This window comes from Sparus aurata, chromosome 15 (assembly GCF_900880675.1).
Source record: "Sparus aurata chromosome 15, fSpaAur1.1, whole genome shotgun sequence".
NCBI classification, from domain to species: domain Eukaryota; kingdom Metazoa; phylum Chordata; class Actinopteri; order Spariformes; family Sparidae; genus Sparus; species Sparus aurata.
Window position 1 is genome coordinate 20,979,057 of NC_044201.1, and position 19,232 is coordinate 20,998,288.

Genomic DNA, 19,232 nt, shown 5'->3' on the forward strand with positions numbered 1-19,232 from the left:
AAATAAAATTAAACCAAAAAATAAGTATACTATGTCTCCTTCAACAATAGACTCATATTTAAGCCTGTTTTTAAGCAAAAATGTAATAAAAAATATCTGGTTCCAGCATCCAGCTTCTTGTACATCATGTAATTATGACAGACGTGGAGTTAAGAGGTCGACTGGTCTCAGATCAGCACCTTCGCTCAAGGATGTTTCATGCATACAAACCCTGGAGTAAAATATAAATTCAGCATGAGAGTGAGGCAGGAAAACAAACCAACAAAATGAATAAACTCCATCTCAAACACGTTATGAGCCATTTGAGGTTCATATCTCTCTGCTGGGCTGAATCAAAATCAAACAAGACTCCAGAGCTCGTAGATGAGGTGCAGCTTTTCGATATATATCAGATGTAGTTACTTTGGGGGATAAATCAAATGGATATTTTAGTAGCCCAGCCAACAACGCATTGGTAAGTCTGGTAAATCATTCAACCATCTGTTGCTTTGTTAAACTCCAGAGAACTTCATAAAAAGATTATTACTCAAATGCAACTAAAATAACATAATTTCAATTTCCATTACAGGAAAGCGGGCTCTTTGATCTTTTAATGCATTTGTAGCGAGTTTAAAGGGAAGAATATGAAAACGGCGCCTGATTACATCTGAGGGTTTGTTGTATTAATTATGATGTGTTTTCCTTTTTTCCCCTCCTCTTTACATGTGCTGATGCGTGCTCGCTGCCAAGGACGAAGTTTAAACAGCATGATTTCACCATTTAATGAGGGCCTTGCTTATGATGTGTCTGGTTTTGAGATTCAAAGCATGTACTGTATGTAAAACAGTTGGCGCGTGGACCTCGACTTTATTCTCGGCTCAAACCGAGAAATGCCAACTAAAAGTAAAGCATGTCGGGTATGTAATTCTTCCTCTGTCTTACTCTCTCCATCTCCGCGCTCCCTCGCTCCATCTCCCTCAACCACAATGACCTATTTAAGCAACAACATGTCGGCAGTCAAGATGACAGGATTGTCAAAATACCGTGGTGAGGTTAGCAGAGTCGAGTCGACCACAGCTTTACCTTCATGTAATGGTTTAGAGTAATGAGTTTTACTGTGCTATAAACTGTCACTGCTAAATTCAATAGACGTCTCTCTCCGTCTCCTGCCTCTCGTTAATTTGCAGATGTTGTCCTGCTACGTTCTGATGTGAACGGCTAAATCCTTCCTGGCTCGTTTGACATGAATGCAAATTTCCCTCCTTGAGTAAAGACTGAGAAAAAGGTACATTTGAAAAAACACAGTTTTGAGATGAGAGTCCACGTTCTCATGTGTCTCTGCCTTGAGATCAAACGCGTAAAACAAACCCACCTTTTTCAGTTTCAAGAGACCTGAGCGCGCCCTTTATGATGTTTATGTGCATGTTTCTCCTTTCTGTACCGATGCACACCGAGTGCAAGCTAAGCATCCGACCTAAATCAGAAATCTTTTATCTCGGGCGGACGTGTTTCCCATACATGTGATGTTCCTCTAACACTGTTAGAGGACGTTCTTGGCCTTCACAGGAAACCCCTTTGACAAGTGTGAGTAGATATTCTCTCCTTATATAAAAGCCAGCCAAAATGTGCTCTGACAGGCAGCCTCCGGAGTCTTTCACTAACCGCTAGATGGGATTTTTCTCAACACAGACAATTATTCCTCTAGTTTATTATTACCACAAATTGAATGTGTTGTTTTACTTTTTAACAGCGGTGTCATTTAGAGATTTTGGGCGTCATGCCTGCCGTAGTTGGCAGCCCTCTCCCCTCCTTCTCCTAAAGCTCTCTTATTCTGGATAGTTAGGACAAAGTCTGCCCTTGACTTGACTGTAAAGCAGCTACTGCCTCCTCGTCTGATCACAACAGGGGGGCACTATAGATAACATGTGGTTAGAGATGCTGATTAAAATCCACGCTGGGTTTTTCCCTGTGTGGATTTTAATGACCTACAGAGTGTTGCTTCACTCTGCTATCTGAACTGTAATTTGAAACTTCTGTTTGTTCTCTCCAAGCACAAGAGAGTTTAAATAATGTGTTTTTTCTCTCTTTGTATGGACATTTTGAACAGTTTTTGGTACTTTTACGCCTGTTCCTACAACAGATGGTTAAAGTAAACACACTCTTTATTCAAATACCAACATTTTGACGCGTCGCGAGCAGCAAATCGAAAATTGAAAATCGGAAAATCCAGGCAGAGAGCTCTGCAGATACGAGAGAATAACACGTCTTTTCTCCTCATTCATGTTTCTATCTCTATTCCCGTCTTGTTATATATGCCATCTGTGATCTGTGATCTGCACTGATAGGTTGAATTCAGTCTTATGATGTTGGGAAGGTGGTGTGCAAAACACAAGGAGTAAGGAAAATATAAGGTGTTAAAAAGTAATGATATTGGTGTCAAAATTTAGGGAGTAACACTAAAAAGTTGTCAAAAAAAATAAATACGCATAAAAAGTACAGATACCTGAAAAATCTACTTAAGTACAGTAATTAAGTATTTGTTCTTCTGGTTCCTTCGTGTGTTTTTTCCTCTGGTACGCAGCTGGCAATGTTATAACCTAAATCTCTAAAATAACCCAGATACGAATGCATCCACATAAACTTTACTATTAGACTATTGAGTTTCAGCTAGACTACTCCATGTTTTTGCCGGTGAGGGAATAAGAGAATAAGTTGTCCTACTCACTCTGTTTGAAGCCGAGGAAGGGGATCCTCTCTATGGGCGTGTCTCTGTCTTTCATGTACTTGTAGAGCTCTACTAAGAAAGTCTGCTCCTCTGCTCGACTCTCTTCTGATGTTTCCTCCTCTTTCTTCTCCTCCTTCTCGTTCCTCTCCTCCTTTTCCTTCCCTCGCTCCTTCTCCTCAGCCGACGATTTCTTATTGAGGCCGTTGGCCTTGTGTTTGGCTGCCGGGGTTATTTTTCCGTTGGGTACCGTTTTACAGCTGGGTTTGACCTGCGAGGAGAGAGCATAGAGAGTTGGTGGATGAAAATTGAACCCTTAACGGAGCATTATTCAAATGATGTCAGATAGCTTGGATGAAATGTGTCTGGGTTCAAGCACAAACAAATATCCTTGCAGGCCACAGACGCAGCCTCTCATTGATTATCAATGGAGTGGCTCTTCTTGTCATCACAGATTAGGCGCATATTAGTTCGACTCTTCGAGAGAGAGAATTGCTAATATTGATTCAACTGTCCAAGGTCATAGGAATAACAGCGGTGGAAGGGCTTTTATAGTAGATATTTCCTTCCCTTTCAATAATACAGCCAATGTCAGATAAGGGCTTGAAAAACAACAAAGAAGCACAGCAAAATACAGAAACTCAGAATCGAATTATTCAGAGTTTCAGACAACAGGATATGATGATTTTACTTGTTTCTAATGCAAATTAGTTTCTAAATGTTCTCCCACAAGTAGCATGATTTTAGTTGTAGTTAAGTTATTCTTCCGTTTTCACAATAGTGCCTGATGTTTTTGGTGAATGCAGTGGAAAGAAAGTGAAAACATCTTGTTCCACTGTGGGTTCATGTTGTACTTGTTTAAATGACTTTCATGTGGTCAGAGGAAGAGAAAAGCCACACAGACAGAGAGATTGTCACTACTCAGTACCTACTCCGTGATGGATGTCTCACTGAATAAATCAGTCAGGTAAAGTAGCATTGTGGGTAATGTAGGCACCAGGATTTAAAAAGAAAGAAGAATGTAGTCCAACTATGTTAGAGGGGTGCCATACTACAAAATCTGGTGCCTACATTACCCAGAATGCAACTTAACCACTGAGTGACATCACTGGAGGCAATTTATCAGATTACATGCAGCTTCCTCTAGAGCTACAAAAGCCTTTGTGCTACTTTTTCACATATGCAGTAGAACTCCTCGAGACCTGTAAATACTATAACACATATCAAATTTATTAGAAAGAATATTTTTATCTAAAAGTTGATAAAATTTGTATCTTTCATTAAAAATGTTTAGTTTCTTTAACCAGCCCCTCTCCTGTACACATGTACTACATCTTTGTTTTACTTGGTTAACCTTTCTGTAACATGTGGCCTTCGCAGTCATAAGTTTTACTACGTTTGCTGTACAGAGTGTAACACTGCACTGTGCTGCTACTGTGTCTCTCACAGTGACTTGTCTGGGGAAATAAATAAATAAAATACTATAGCCTTGATCTTTAACTGAAGATACAAGGACCTGGAAAGCAGTTGGTTGACAACACATTTTTAGGTGTTGCATGTCATTACTGCAGAGCTGCTGCATGAGAGGGGACTTGAAGTGTGCAATTCATTTTGCATGATTTGCTATATTTCTTTGCATTTGTTATCTTAACTGACTATTCATTCGATCACATCTTACCTTAGTTGTAGTTTTGCTCTCTGGGCTGCAGGGGTCATGTGCTGCCACTGCTGTTGACCCCTGGGTTAACCCCGATGACCCTTGACCCTGAGCGTGACCCTGGCAGTCCCTCCTCTGAGAGCTGGATAGCTTCTTTTTCCGAGGTCGCCCCTTCAGGTTGGGAGCTAAGGAAGAGGAAACAGTGACAATGAGAACATCCATTTAGGTGGAAACATGTGCGCTGACGCAGCACTGTTTTTTTTTTTTAAATCACACTTTATTTTCACCTCTTTGTTGCCAACATAATTCTCACGTTCTTATTTTAATATAATGTATCTGAGAGGAAGAATAAAAGACATACATTTTGCATTTCCTCTTTGGAAACACTGACATTCTAGCTGAAGAGGACGGAGTCTATGACAGGAACATTTTACAGGGAAAGGAATTTCACAGGCCTGCTAGCCTGTAGCTAATTATTTTTAAACTGGATTAGTGCAACATTGTGCTGAACGGGGGCAGCAGGCTGCCAAATTGCTCCAATGTGCTAGTAAACACGGTCCTCAAGTTCCCTCTCAGCCCAAAAGAGAAACTACATTTAAATTCAGACAGATGTATTTTTAAGATTTCAGATGAGGGCGGTGTACCAGTCAAAGCAATTAGTTTATTACTGTCAATGACAGATGCTGGTTAACCCACAAACCCACAAAAAGGAAGACATTTTAGACAAACTGTTCCTGCTAAGAGAAATATTTATTACCAATGCTTCAAAAACTCAGAGCTTGCATGTGTTTCTCACCACAGCAGCATATATAGTGTGGCTCTATTTTGTCTTGTTTTTCCTGGCAGGATTTCACAGTTATCACCTCGTCATCAGCAGCGACATCATAAAGAAATGCACCATATACTAAAACACGTCACATGTGCTGATCATCATGGTTCCATTTCCCTGTTTGGCCTGCTCATGTCTTAAAGCTGAACGCCGTTAATTAAAAACACATGAACCTGCCTGATAGGAGCTCTTTGTTTGAAAGGCTGGCAGATATAATTGCTCAGTTCACATTACACACACAATAAAGTATTTAAGCCCTCCAAGTCCTTTGTACACCCACGTTTATGTCAACCCGCGACTGTAATGTAACTTCTTGGCAGAGAGCCTTGCCTCCACGCAGCAACACAAACAGAGATAAGCTCAAAGGAGGGAGAGAAAGGGAGAGAGAAAGAGAGAAACTTCAAATAATCCAAGTTCAGTCACGTATTTCACAGCGTCAACATTCTTTCTCTCCATCTGCAATGACAATTAAATCACATCCAAGGTTGTTCTCTGCCAAAAAGACTCTGTGATTATTTTTGTCGGCTCAAATTCCCATCAAGAAAATGCTACAATAACACCGGAGCTGCATAAAACAAAGAGGCAGTCATTAAATAGGGTAAAATGATCACGACTCAGCAACCTATCACTTCATGTTGTTATTTTCACAACCGCTACGCCGTGGAGAAACAGTGCAGGGAAAATTCCAAGGGCATTTGTTGTGCATTTGTCATCCCTTTGGCACCAAAAAAAAACAAGTTCTCAACACTGTAATCTTTACTTAGAAAGCACTGGGTGTGTTTCTTCCTTCGCTTCTTTCTCATTCTGCTGCTCACTCAGCCTCTTTTACTCTGCCAATTACTCATTAATGCTGAGAAATTACATAAACCCTTATTATTTATTTATTTACTTATGGTTATTTTTGAGCATAAGCTGAATTTATTGCCTGGATACTCTACTGCAGCATATCGTGGCAGAAGCTAGAGGAATACATTAACAAAAACAAATCATAAACTGTGCTTTAAGCTGATATAATCTGACCAATGAATACATGTCAGTGCATTCTACAAACACAAACATTGTAACAGACAGGTTTTGACTTACAGGAGATTTCTATTTAACATGTGACATCAGTTAAAGCAAACGTCGCACGGGTCACGCTCCCACTGCGTTTCTGTTTTTAGTCCAATCACTGACCCCCCTGACACCCTACACTATGTTACATAACCTGCCTGTCTGTTTACATTTTTCATCAGGTCAAACACTGCTGCGTAAGAAAAAGCTGCAATTACAGCAAAACACTACCGCATAACACACTGTGACACGGCTGTGAGCGAGTTTAAATTCATTGACTTTTTGATAGAGCGCAATCTGTGCACGGTGAAACAACCCGAGCGGATATTACTGTAAACTGGAGGTCAAATGGTGCATTCATGTATTTTTGTAAACACACACAAACAGGCACACAAGGTCAATCTTTCTCTGCTGCAGAAGTTGTGCAGGACTGCTGATCTGCTCGCTCTCCTCGTGGCGGAGTTGCATAAGGGAGGAGTCATCAGCTTTAGAATAACACAAAGAAAATCTGACTCTGCTCAGATTGATTTTCTGGAATGGAAACATAGACATTTATAGTCTGTAAAGAAAAACAAAGCCAACATCACAAGATAATGATTTTGCAGCACCCTGGGAGATGTGATATTTTTACCTTTATGTGGGCAATAAGTGTTTTTGTCAATGTACCAGAAAAGAAAGAGATAATTTAAGTATACTTCTCTGAACAGGCCAAAAATGGGCACTACAGACTGACATTAAAAAACGGCTGCTGACGAAGCCAAGTCCCTTTTTTTACTTCCCGTCGAGCTACTTATTTCTGAGTCTGTGGCTTTTCTGCTCATCTGGGTCGTCAACATGACTTGGAGACATGCCTTGAATTGACCAGTGGACTCTTGCCTGGTCCTTCACAAACCCCAGAAGGCATACAAAAACACGCAAACACACAAAGACAACAAATGACACAACAGTCACAGACACACACATGAAGCTGAACAGCAGTGAACAGCATTCTGGATCAGGGCTTGTCAAAGGGAGGTGAGGCCACACAAACACACACACACACACACACACACACACACACACACACACACAAGTATATAAATACAGGTATTCCCAGGGGTGTGAATCCATCATGTCTTGTCACAGAGCACAACCCCCGAGTCATGGAAGTCAGCAGCGAGATGCACAGTCTGACAACTTGATCCCCGGTTGCAACCGAACGCTCTCAGCTCTTAACGGCGTTTACAACACGGCTTTGTCTAATAATTTCTCACCGCTCAGATTCAATTAAATACAGCCCCTAAAACCTCTGTTTCATTGCCATTCAGTTGATGTCAAAGATAATGAAAAACTCATTAGAGACAGCTCAGGAAGGGTTCTGACGGTTCTATGCATCAACAGAGTAGAGCCACAGGGAACCGCAACAAAATGGACTGATTGATTGAGAGGCTGCTGGGAACGGAGAGACATATCAAGCCGACTGGAGAATTCGACTGATGGATGCCTCCGCTGATAACGCTCACAAAATTGAGTGAAGGAAAAAAAGCTCAATATCTACATGTGTTCACTTAATGACTGCCTCTTTAAAAGGACGGTGATTTCAAAACACCTCATTAAAGAAGATGGACAAATAACCGCTCCGATGGTGCACATTTTCCTGTATTTGATCGGCAAACAGAAATTGAAAAAGCTCTGAAAAGAAAGAAATACTTTTATGTATTTTAGCAGATGAGCAGCCAACTCGAGCTTTCATTTAGCATTTTGGAATAAAACTTCTGACTGAAATCATCCGTCACAACTGCAGATGTCTGCACAGGTTATCTATAGAACAGTCAGAACAGCCATTTCAAGGGATATCGGTACACCACAAGACCATCATGGTTCACAGATGATGTTTCCTAATAACTGTCTTGATTCCCTGATTTTTCTTCTAGCACCTCCATGAAGTTAAAAGTCATGTTTTTCTCAGGATGCGTTGCTATATGGTGATCCTCTTTTTATCTAGTGCCATTATCAAATCAAAATAAATTGCATAATGGTTTGGTCTATGATTATATACCTTCCATAAAATAGTTGAAATTGTTGCAGATTGGTTAGGTTCAGGTACAAAAGGTATTTGGTTAAATGTAGGATTTAAGATCATACTACAGGGTGAAAATAACTCTGGTCTCTGGCAGCAGAATTTAATGTATGTATATGTCTCACCTATGTACTGTTTTCAAGTTGATTACAACTGTATGCTGCACTCTTGCCAATGCAACATTTCCTCTTGGGGACAATAAAGAACATATTTTTTACATATAAGCATGCTGACATCCTAAACGCATTGGTACTGCTTAACATCACTATGTTGGCATTGTGATTTTGAGATTGTTAGCATTTAGCTCAAAGCACCGTTGTGCCTAATGCAGATTCACAGAGCTGCAAGCAAGTAGACTTTTATTCTTGTTAAACAGTACAAATGAGGAGTACAGGGACTGTTTTTTTGAAATCTTCTTTGCAATCTTCTTAGTAATCATATTATGGAAATGAGCAACAAGGCTGTTATGAATGTTGATCATTCATTTTATGGAGTTTGATAAAGGTCAAGCTGAAATAAATCACTTATGAAAGTTGTTGAGGAATACTAAAGTGTAAAAGTTACTAATGCCAGACAAAAACAACCCTGGTCCGACATGAGGGTTACAAAACCCGTTGGAGCGCAATCATTAACATTCAGGAAAATTGTGCGCGGAATAAACGCGGACCAATTTACGGATGCAGCAACTGTTCTGACTCTTCAGGTGTGAAGGAGCAACATCTAAGAGTTTATATCCCCCATGCAGACAAACTGTGAAGAAGAATCTTCAGTTTCATTGAACAAAATACCCACCGATGTCTTCGATCACACTCTTAATTCGACAGTTTAACTTCAACTTCCTCACACTGTAATGAGGTCCAAGGTCAAACAAAAAGGAGGAGGAAGGAGAAGGAGGAGGAGGATGATGAGTGAGGCATGACTAAAACAAGCGCTGCTAGGTGAAAAACATGTTTTGACATATTTTGTCATTTCACTTGGTTGCAAATTCACTAAAGGCCTGACACCCACTCAACAATTATCAGCATAGCTCGCAGCCAAAGGTAACATTCATGTTGAAATACAGGGCTGTGTCTGTACAGTACATTATGTCCCAGAGGAAAGAACACAATACAAAACATTACAGTGCAATTTTGTAGTTCTAATTCATCTTTTATATGAACAAGTAATGTCTTACTGAGATGAAATGGCTAAAAGGGAGCAATACATATGTTGAACCAGATCTTTAGAGCAAGCATTTGGTAACTATTTGACTTAGTTAAGCAGTGAGCGATGAATGTGAATTCTCCAAGAGAGATTCACTAAGTCATTTTTCAGCCACTCCTTAATGAGTTACATGGTGAAGGAGCAGATGAGTTAAAGGATTTTTTTTTATCAAACACAGTGTAGAGTTATATGTAAAACAACCTATGAGTGCAGACCACAATGACCGCAGCTTCAGGACAGATATCTATCCGCGCAGGTGAGCAGGAACCCTCCCCTGGTATGGATTTGCAAATGAAACTTTACCTATGAATACGCCCACGCACAGACAAAGGAGGTCACTCAGGGCCGGCATACAGGGTTACAATCGGTGCGTTGGAAATTTACAGCCAGCCATAAAACATAAGGCACCATGACAGACAGTATTTAAACTGTGTAAGCACTGGGCAGATGCATTTTCATGTATGTAAAAATGAAAGCAATAACAGTCCTGAAAAAGGGAACTTCTTTGATGGGAAACAGAAGCAGAGTTTTGTAACTCAAACGAGAATTAAATGGAATTAAATAGGATTAAAGGGAATATGATTCATGAGATGAAAATATGATAAATGGGGAACAATAATAGCACATGTCAGAATGAAAACCAAAGTAAATACAACTTCACAAATGGTGAATAAAACCTGACAAATCATGATACAAAACAGTCTCTGATGCAACTCCTGAGACTCAGGCTTTAATCTGTAGAGCAGCAGAGCATTAAATGTGTGATCAGTGAAGTGATATTACACTTTGGTGGAACATTTTAACTCCACTGGAGGCACGGGGATGTGACAAGGGAGGCTCTAAAGCAGCAAGGCAACAGTACCAGAGAGAATATAAAAAAGGCAGCGATGACTGATTCCTCAGCTGGTAGTGACAGGCGACGGCGCGTCTTCACTATACATCAAAGACCTCCGATGTTGGAGAAATTTCAAGTATCTCTGCTCAAGGACTGTGTGTTTCTGACCAGAGTTTTAGGAGGTGTTTTTGTGCTCATGTCTCCATCTCGAGCTCATTTCTAAGTAAATAACTTGTGAAAGTTTTCTTTGTAGTCCTCGGTTATCAAACACATTAAAACAATGGGGGTTCTTGCGCGAAATATCAGGGCACATCGTGCTCAAACTGCTTTTTTTGATGACAACGAAAATCCGGAGAAAATATATGCTAAATATTAGTGTGTTCATTTTAGTCAAGACTAATTCTAAAAACATTTGAAAGACACTCACGTTGTCATTGAGGTGTGATAATGGCCTTCTTGAATGGATACACACTGTTTGTCTTACAGGTGTGTTTATTAACCATTTTTATATTGTTATATGTGCAAAGCCAAGGACAATGACTGATGATTAGCATTGTGCTACATCTGGTGCAATATATTTATTATCCTGTTCAAAAACAATGAATGAATGAATGAAACCATCTTAAGAAAACAAGATGCAGAATGGGGTATTAAATACCTGTGCAGATTCTGAAAATGCTGTTCAGTAACACAAGAAACTTTTACAGTTTCAGTTTGACTCATTTAAATATCTCTAACTACAGGCCAGCAACCGAAATCCAGATGAGAGTAGTGAGGAGTTTATAAAAATGTTGACAACATTCATCTGTGTTGGCTTTAGTTATTGCCACACAGTTTAAGCAAAATGAAAGGGGAATTCCAGTATCCCTCTCATAGCGACAGTTCTGATAATGGCTCATGATAACATTTCACTCACTTCCTTCGTTGCAGAGATTTGGGAAATGCAGTCGCAGCAAAACAACATATACTGGCCAAGATTTTCAGATAACCTTATGACATTCATGTAATTTACTGAAGGTTACATTTAAAGTTTAATGACATTCATCTCGGGAGTTGGAGGGGACGGTGGTGGAGTTAAGCAACATTTCACAAGTGTGAAACCACTTGATATTTTTAATGACACCTCGGGACAATTTCCAGCTGTCTTTGTGGTGACAAAACTGGATATATTTTGTGATGAGGAACCATGGGGTTTGAGCATTTATAAGTGTGACACCACCAGATTTTTTTAAGGAGATCTCGAGACACTGTTGAGCTGTATTTCTGGAAACAAAAGATAAATATTTTTGACAGGAAGTCTGGACACCAAGGTCAGTATTTTAAGCCAAAACATGATCTTTTCCTGACTCCAACCAAGTGGTTTCTGAGTCTTAACCTAACCAGAACAAAAGTGAGAGAGTTGTCACAACATAAAATTAAAAAATTTAATCTGAAGGAACGTTAAGTTGCGACATATAGTATCTATGATTTGCACGGGACACAGAAACTCCACAGGGCGCCTTTAATAAAAATGTATGCAAATGAAAAGCTTTCTTTCCATATATTTAAAGTAGTGAGTCTTCCGCACCTACTCCTCTTTATCATTTTGTTGCTGACTGTGTCCATCGTTGAATTTCGCGTACTAAAAACAGGCACATCTGAGGTGCTCATAATTCTCACTTTGTCACATCTGACAGCACTTATTCCTCTGTTCCTGCACACCAGGCACGTTCCTGCACAGAGCCATTTGAGACACACTGACAGCACAAAAAAAATGTAATGAACAGTAATACTTCAAGCATCTCTATCACTGTAATCACCAGAAATTACACAATGCGCCCACAGAGTGAGACAGAGTGTGTGGGTGGACAGAGTACACTGTTTTTATTAATCATCAAAACCTCCGTAGGTTGATAGATGATACAAGTGTTAATTAATTTCTCATAATTATACAGAGGGAGATCATCATTGATAAAGTGCAAAACATTTCACAGCTGAATTTAAAAAGTACAGTGTTTCATATTAGGGCAACCTCAGGCGGATTTCACATCAATAACACTGAAATATTTTCATCAGTGGTGTTATTTTCCTGCCTGTTTTCACCCACAACTGCAACATAAGAAGATATTTTTATACTCCTGTGGCTGAGAGCTTTTCTGGATTTAATGAGGAATGCATTTGGCTCCTTCTTAGGCGTGACAATGGATACTAGTTACTGTTATTACACAAACACATCCAAGTTTTGCCCGGCCTTCAGCAACAACAACCTCACCTTCCGATGTAACAGAGGGAGCGAAAGAGGGAGGAAAGAGGATAGACGGAGATAAAGAGACAGATGGAGAGGAAAAGGAATAAACACCGTCGAGCAGCTACAGTGACAATTTATATTTTTCACCCGCGTTCAGAGTCAATGAACAGTGGTGTGCTCGGAGAGAGCACCTGTGTCAGGATCTCTTGTCCTGACTACTGACACACAGAAAATCACTGTAATACAAGACTATTAGAGCATGCATCTGAGTAAAAGGCAGGGATTAGTCCAGCCTGTTACTAAAAGAGCTCTAACAACAGTCCCCTGAGGTGCAGCAGATGCATCCTCAGGTCCCCAACAGCTTCTTGTAGACAGGTCTGTCTCTCAAAAGGCTCATCACTTGTTGATTTACTACAGCCTCTCTTTTAAAAAGCAATGTACTACTTAGTCCATACCGGTATTTATTGTTTGTTTCTATATCTCTGAAAATTTCATTTAAAAACGCAGTAATTGCTTTTTTTCAGAAGCAGCAGAACAAGCTGAAAAGGCAACACTGACAAATTATTGCTTTCCAGAATAGTTCTTGGAGGCTGTTAAACAACATGTTCCCTGTGTGTAAGTCAGGTCTTCTTTTAGCTCTCTTTCGGTCACAACCAGCCCCTGAGGCAAATATCAGCCCAGTCCCATGATGAAATGTTGGCAAACTGTATCAGCAAACCAGTGATATGTTCACATTTGCATGTGTCATAGGCTGTGTTACACATTGACATTTCAACAAGACGTGTCGTATCACGTTCACATTACGCACTTATGAGCTAACTGCCATGAATGTAGGTGGAGGCAAGAAGGCTGGCAGCTAGCTACTTTTGATGAGGAATCACGGTGTTTCAGCATTTGTTAGCATGAAATTGTCTTTGTGACGATAAAAAAAAAGAGAATCTTTTTTGGGACACTTTTTGTAACCCTTACCCAGTGGGGTTTGTGTTAGCTGCCAACTTTGTCAGTCTGATGTTTTTGGTAGTGAACAGGTTTTTGGCAGAAAACAGCTGCCTGTTGCGGCTTGAAACAAGGCCGATGAGAGCGGTTTGGGTGAAAAGAAACATTGTGGGTAGCAAAACCAAAACAATGTGGCAAAAGAGTGAAGTGATAAAGAGCAGAGTGATCCCTTTCATGTCACTTGATCCATTGTTGATATACAAAAATATCTGTTTGCATATAGCTTTAAATAAACAAACATGTGTCCGACCACTTTCTACCAAATGAAATAAATCCTCAAATATCTGTTGATTAACCGGAGTTAACAAAAATGACACTGTTGCTGGAAAGAGATGGTGATGATTATTTCAATGTCATTTTCAGCGCTGTGAGCACCACAAACTAAATTAAATTGACCTCCATTATTAAGAGGTGAAGACAGAACCCCTCAACAAATTAAACCAAATATCTGTGTGGTTACCACTTGTTGTGTAATAAAACATATTTCTATTTAGCAATTTGGTTGCATCTTTTCATAAAACTCACTCTCTATATGTGCATGTGTTCAGTATGAACATACAAATATAGTGACACTGCAAAGACAGGAATCCATGTGAGATTTTCTGGTCTGGGGGATATTCTCTCTAGATCGATTCTCCTTGTTGCAACAGCTCTGACATCCCTGTTCCACTCTATTTCCCAAACCCATCATTTCCTATACAAATACTGCATTATATCAGCTACAGTCTGTTTTTATTTCCCTCAAAGACGATTCCCCTTAGCTGGCTGACTGACAGCTGTGTGTGCATGCATCATTATCTCCTTCACAGTGCCTGTCTGTTGCCGTAGCCTGTGGCAGACCTCAATCACACACTATTAGAAATGACTCGCATTTCCACTGCAGGTGCGCCACGCATTATACGAACCAATAGGATATAGGTGGACGAGCTGTCCTGTCCATATGGCGCTATAGGCATGTTAAATCAGGCACCATGGGCCTAATAAGTTCATCTGATTTAGCTTGCGGAAGAGAGGACATAATGAGTGAGAGTGTTACTGATAATGTTCCTGTTCCTGGAAGCTGAGGTCACTGAGGCCAATAAACTGTTTAGATAGAGAAAAATAATAATTCAACTAGATTGGCTCCCAGTAGAAAGCATACCTCTGCCAAGGCCAAACAGTCCCCTTTAATTCAAACTCGCCTGATTCGACATCAAATCAAACATTTTCAAAGCAATACTGTGTAACTTTAAAGTGAATTAAAAGATGGTTGATTGTTAACTCCAACCATGAACTGGCGACTAGTTCAGGATGTACCTCACCACTTGCCCACTGTTAGATGGGAGGAATGGTTGGAATGCATGAGACTAAAAATTCAATCATCTTTCTCCGGGAAGTGAGTTTCTATATTTTCATGATTTTTATGCTTATATTTATTTAAATATATTTGTTTGTATCATAAGCCTTTAATTGAATTGCTAGATCCAGATTTGTATTTGGATCCACATCAAATTGTACTCACTCTCAGATAACAGCCACCTAAATGTGCGTGTTTTTCCATGCTTTATATTATATTACAGATAGAGAGACAGAAAAGTTCCTAGATCCCCCACCAAAAGTAAATGGGGTCTATTCTGGGCTGTGATCCATCCTCCATCCAAGTTTTGTTGAAAATTCTTCACTAGATTTGGCTTTATCCTGCTGATAAACAAACCAACAAACAAAAAGACACGACTAAAAATGCAACCTTCCTGGCTCTTATGTACAAGAAAACCAAAGAGAATAAATGTAAGACAATAGGCAAACTTAAGCTTAATTAAGTCATTAACTCCTTTTTATCATATAAACTCATCTTAACTGTCCCAATTTGTTGTTTTTCAGGTCCAAGTGAGTCAAAAATCTTAAGAAGACGACTAACTGAAGCCAGTTTAATGATTCATTTGAGTTTGGCTGAGGTTTAAAATGCTGGTCAGGTCTGAAGTCTTAGTCTGAGGTTTCTGCATACAGTCAGGTAATAAGATCCACAATGGAGGGTCTATGCTAATGCCTCGGCAGATAGTGTGCAGTAGATAAATCATGTTTATAGACTGATGTCCTCGTCTATGGCCTCTGTGAATATAACAAGATTGCTTCCAATTGCATCTAAATATGAGCTTTATGCATGCAAACACACCGCATAATAAAATACTGCGCACGCGGATATGGAATAAAGAGTCTCGCTTGCCATTTTAAACTACCCAGCCCACCACTCCTGCTATTATCTGGTGTTTATATTCTAATATGTGACTATACCGTAAAATAAATAAATAAAAAATATGCTGCTTCTTTGTGTTGATCCTGACAATTTGTCAAATTTAAATTCAGCAGCACTGGGAGGAACACATCAATTCAAAGTGAAATCAATTCCCCCCCCGCCACCGCCTCTTTTTGACTTTCTCCCGCTCTCCTGCTTCTCCTATCTATTTCTCTTTCCTTTCTGTAATAATTATGTGAGCGGCAGCAAATGTAATTACAAAAGGGTGGGGTTGGTGGGGAGCGTAGGGTGGTGGTGGTGGTGGTGGTGGTGGTGTGTGATTGCTTTGCATGCACAACAAAATGCAACATTAAAAAGCTATTATCAGAAAAGGGAACATTTTGGCAGATATACGGCGGAGGGCAGCTCCCGCCATATGTTTGTGGAGACGGGGACAACAAGTCAGGTAGTAATTATCAATCATCATCAGGAGAGACCTGTCATAACGCTACGCCGGGCACGCTCTGACTGGCGTTGCCATGGAGACAAGCCCACATCCCGGCAAGTGTGTGTTTACCAGGACATTAAAAATACACTCCCATATTTTTATCTCACACTTATAATATCGTGTCAATCGTTCTTTGAGTTTCTTGTTGAAGTGTGTGTGTGTGTGTGTGTGTGTGTGTGTGGATTTCCTGCCAAGCCAGGCGAGGGAGAGAGAAGATTTTTTAGGGACAGAATTGAGGATAATTTGGGTTGAGGTTATGGTTTTGGTTTTACACTGATTTCCCTGCCCTCAGGATCAGGCATGTTAGGGGTTACAATTAGCAGAAGTAAATGGAATATTCCCACCATTGTAATATTAGAATAAATATGAGAGTGTATGTGCACATGCCAGTAATGATCTCATTCCTGTGACCACACTGTTGCTGTACACAGACTCTCCATTCAGACTGTCATTGTTAATACTCCTCAGCTGCCAGACGAGGACATTCTCCCCAAACCATCATGACTTTGTCAGTTTCAATTTTACATATTCCTTTTTCCCTTTTTGCATAGCCTACTTCAGTTTCCATTTTACATACACTGCATGCCTTCAAATAAAATTTACTCCTTGCAACGCCAGCTATTCGATGTACTAGCATTTTCTGAACAGTGTACAGCAAGTGTGACTTTTCACAGCATCACACATGAGGAATGTTTCTGGATCCTTTCCAAATGTTTCTAATGACAATGGCGCTTTCAGCTGACAATCAATTTTCCATGTGACCTAAATCCATTACCCTTCCAGGAAATCAGGATTATTTTCACTTAAAAACAAGCTTGGCAAATTAAATACATAAGCAAGTAAACATGAAAGCAATTTTGGGGGAAAAGGGTGTGAGTGCAGTATAATTTTTTCTTGCTTTATTATTGCAGTCATTTGGAGAAAAAAAAAAAGAGGGGTAGTGCTCTTAATTCATTATTTGTGCGCTGTTGTGCATGCTCCCCCTGGGGAGAAGCAACATTACTCTTTCATCAGATCAAATGAAGCGGAGCCGTGCCGTTCCAGGAAGAGCCAATTAAACTGTTCAAAGAAGTTTATTATTGCGACGGATTATGAAATCATTCTCATCGGATTCATTCGGGTGTGTGTTTCGACAGGGGTGTGAATGTGTGTACTTTGCCACAGCGCAAACTCATAAAGGCTGTCAGCTCAAGCTTTCCATTTGTAAAGTAAATAGGAAATTATGGCACGCAGTCACAGAGCTGCATGTTTTACAAGGGAAATCTCACAAACTTAATTTGCAGTAAAATATAAGCTTCCTTCTTCTCCCATGTCGTCCTTCTTTCTTTCTTTTCTTTCTTTCGCTCTGTCCACCTCATGTGATCGCCACATGATGGTAGCGTCGCCTGTTAAGCACTTATTAACACACATCACATTCGAGACATGGCGTGGTTTAATCTTAACCCAGATCCACTGACTGACACACACACTGAGGAATGCAGTGACCTCTGACCCTGGAGAACTTAATAATATCACCAAGTATTTAGCTCAACGCGCACACACACATATGCTTGGTGAATCATACCAGAAAAATCTCATTGGTGTTGGCTGAAGTCACACATATTTCTGTGTGTGTTTAATCTGCAATAACTAACGGCGCTGCTCTGCTGTCAAGACAACAACAAACAAACTACAACACAATACAGGACGTGAATAACCGACAAGTGAACACGTCGCTTTAAATTTAAGCAAGTGGTTCTTAACGGCTATTGTTCCAGGAGAGGAAATTGAAAAAAAGAAATCCTATTCTGCAAAGGAAATGTTCAGAGCGCACAGAGGGACTGTCACAAATACACGCCCTGTTGTTCCGAGAGGGCCAAATGTAAAACAGAGTCAAAGTTATATAATGTGGAGGGATTTGCTAAAAACGGGATAACCTTCAAATGCTTCCACATCATTGATACTGACAGACTGCAGCAACAACTCAGTAGGACCAGTGCTTTAAAAATACAGTATTTCAATTTGGCTTTTTGAGAGGGAGAGGAGAGAGAGGGAGGGAGATGGAGGGAGGTAGGGAGGGAGGGAGGGAGAGATGAAAGGGAGCAGTGGATAAGCTTCAAGGCTTATCCTATTCATTACTGGAGGAAAAAAAAAATCACAGCATCGACCTATAAATAAATGAATGCCAGGATAAACACGAAGCCCATACATCAATAAAACATATGTATTCTAATAGATCACGCTCTAGTTACACTTGATGGGATAGAGTTGGCCAATGAGCCCAATCATGGGGACTTCATCATCTTGAAAAGCTACAAAGCATTAAGCCGGGGTGATTACAAATAATCATCATTCCCTTGACAAAATGGGCCAATGGATACTTTTATTTCTCATCTCATTTTTCCTTGTTTATATGCTAATGTATTGTATTTTAGGGATATAAAAGGAGTTTATTCAGATCATCTACAATTAATTCAAAAACAGCCACTGACCTGAAAGTAGCTTCAAATTCAAAAGCTATATTAACTAAGTCACTTCCTACTTCTACTCCACTATATTTCAGAGGGAAATATTGCTCACTACAATTATTTTCTAAGTTAAAGTTGGCAGCTGAATTGATTAGCTGATTAATTAAGTGGCAGAGAGACAGAAAATTAATTGGCAACAACTTTCATGGCAAAACATATCACGGTTCCAGCTTCACAAATGTGAAGATACACTGCTTTTCTTTATATATCATTTATATCATATCATTTAATCATCTTGAGGTTTGTACCGGCAGTGTGAAGGTGTCAGGTTGAGCTTTGTAGAAAACAGCACTGGACGACATGGCCTTAAATATCACAATAAAAAAAATATTCAGGTTCATTCAGGTTGCAATGATATTGCAGTGAATGACTATTGTTACTTGCAAAAAGTATTGACACAAGAAAATAATTATTTTTATTAAGACATGATGTGATTATATAATAG

The 19,232-nt window shown here is 39.8% G+C and overlaps 1 protein-coding gene across 1 annotated transcript in view; it reads right to left on the reverse strand.

The window, feature by feature from the left end:
* Nucleotides 1-19,232, reverse strand: part of arid5b (AT-rich interaction domain 5B) — an 83,904-nt gene that overhangs the window by 18,211 nt on the left and 46,461 nt on the right. The window contains exons 5-6 of the mRNA XM_030441783.1: nt 4,380-4,543; nt 2,705-2,972 (exon numbers count right to left, since the gene is read on the reverse strand). Of these exons, the coding sequence (XP_030297643.1) occupies nt 2,705-2,972; nt 4,380-4,543 (432 nt within the window). The remainder of the gene's footprint in view (nt 1-2,704; nt 2,973-4,379; nt 4,544-19,232) is intronic.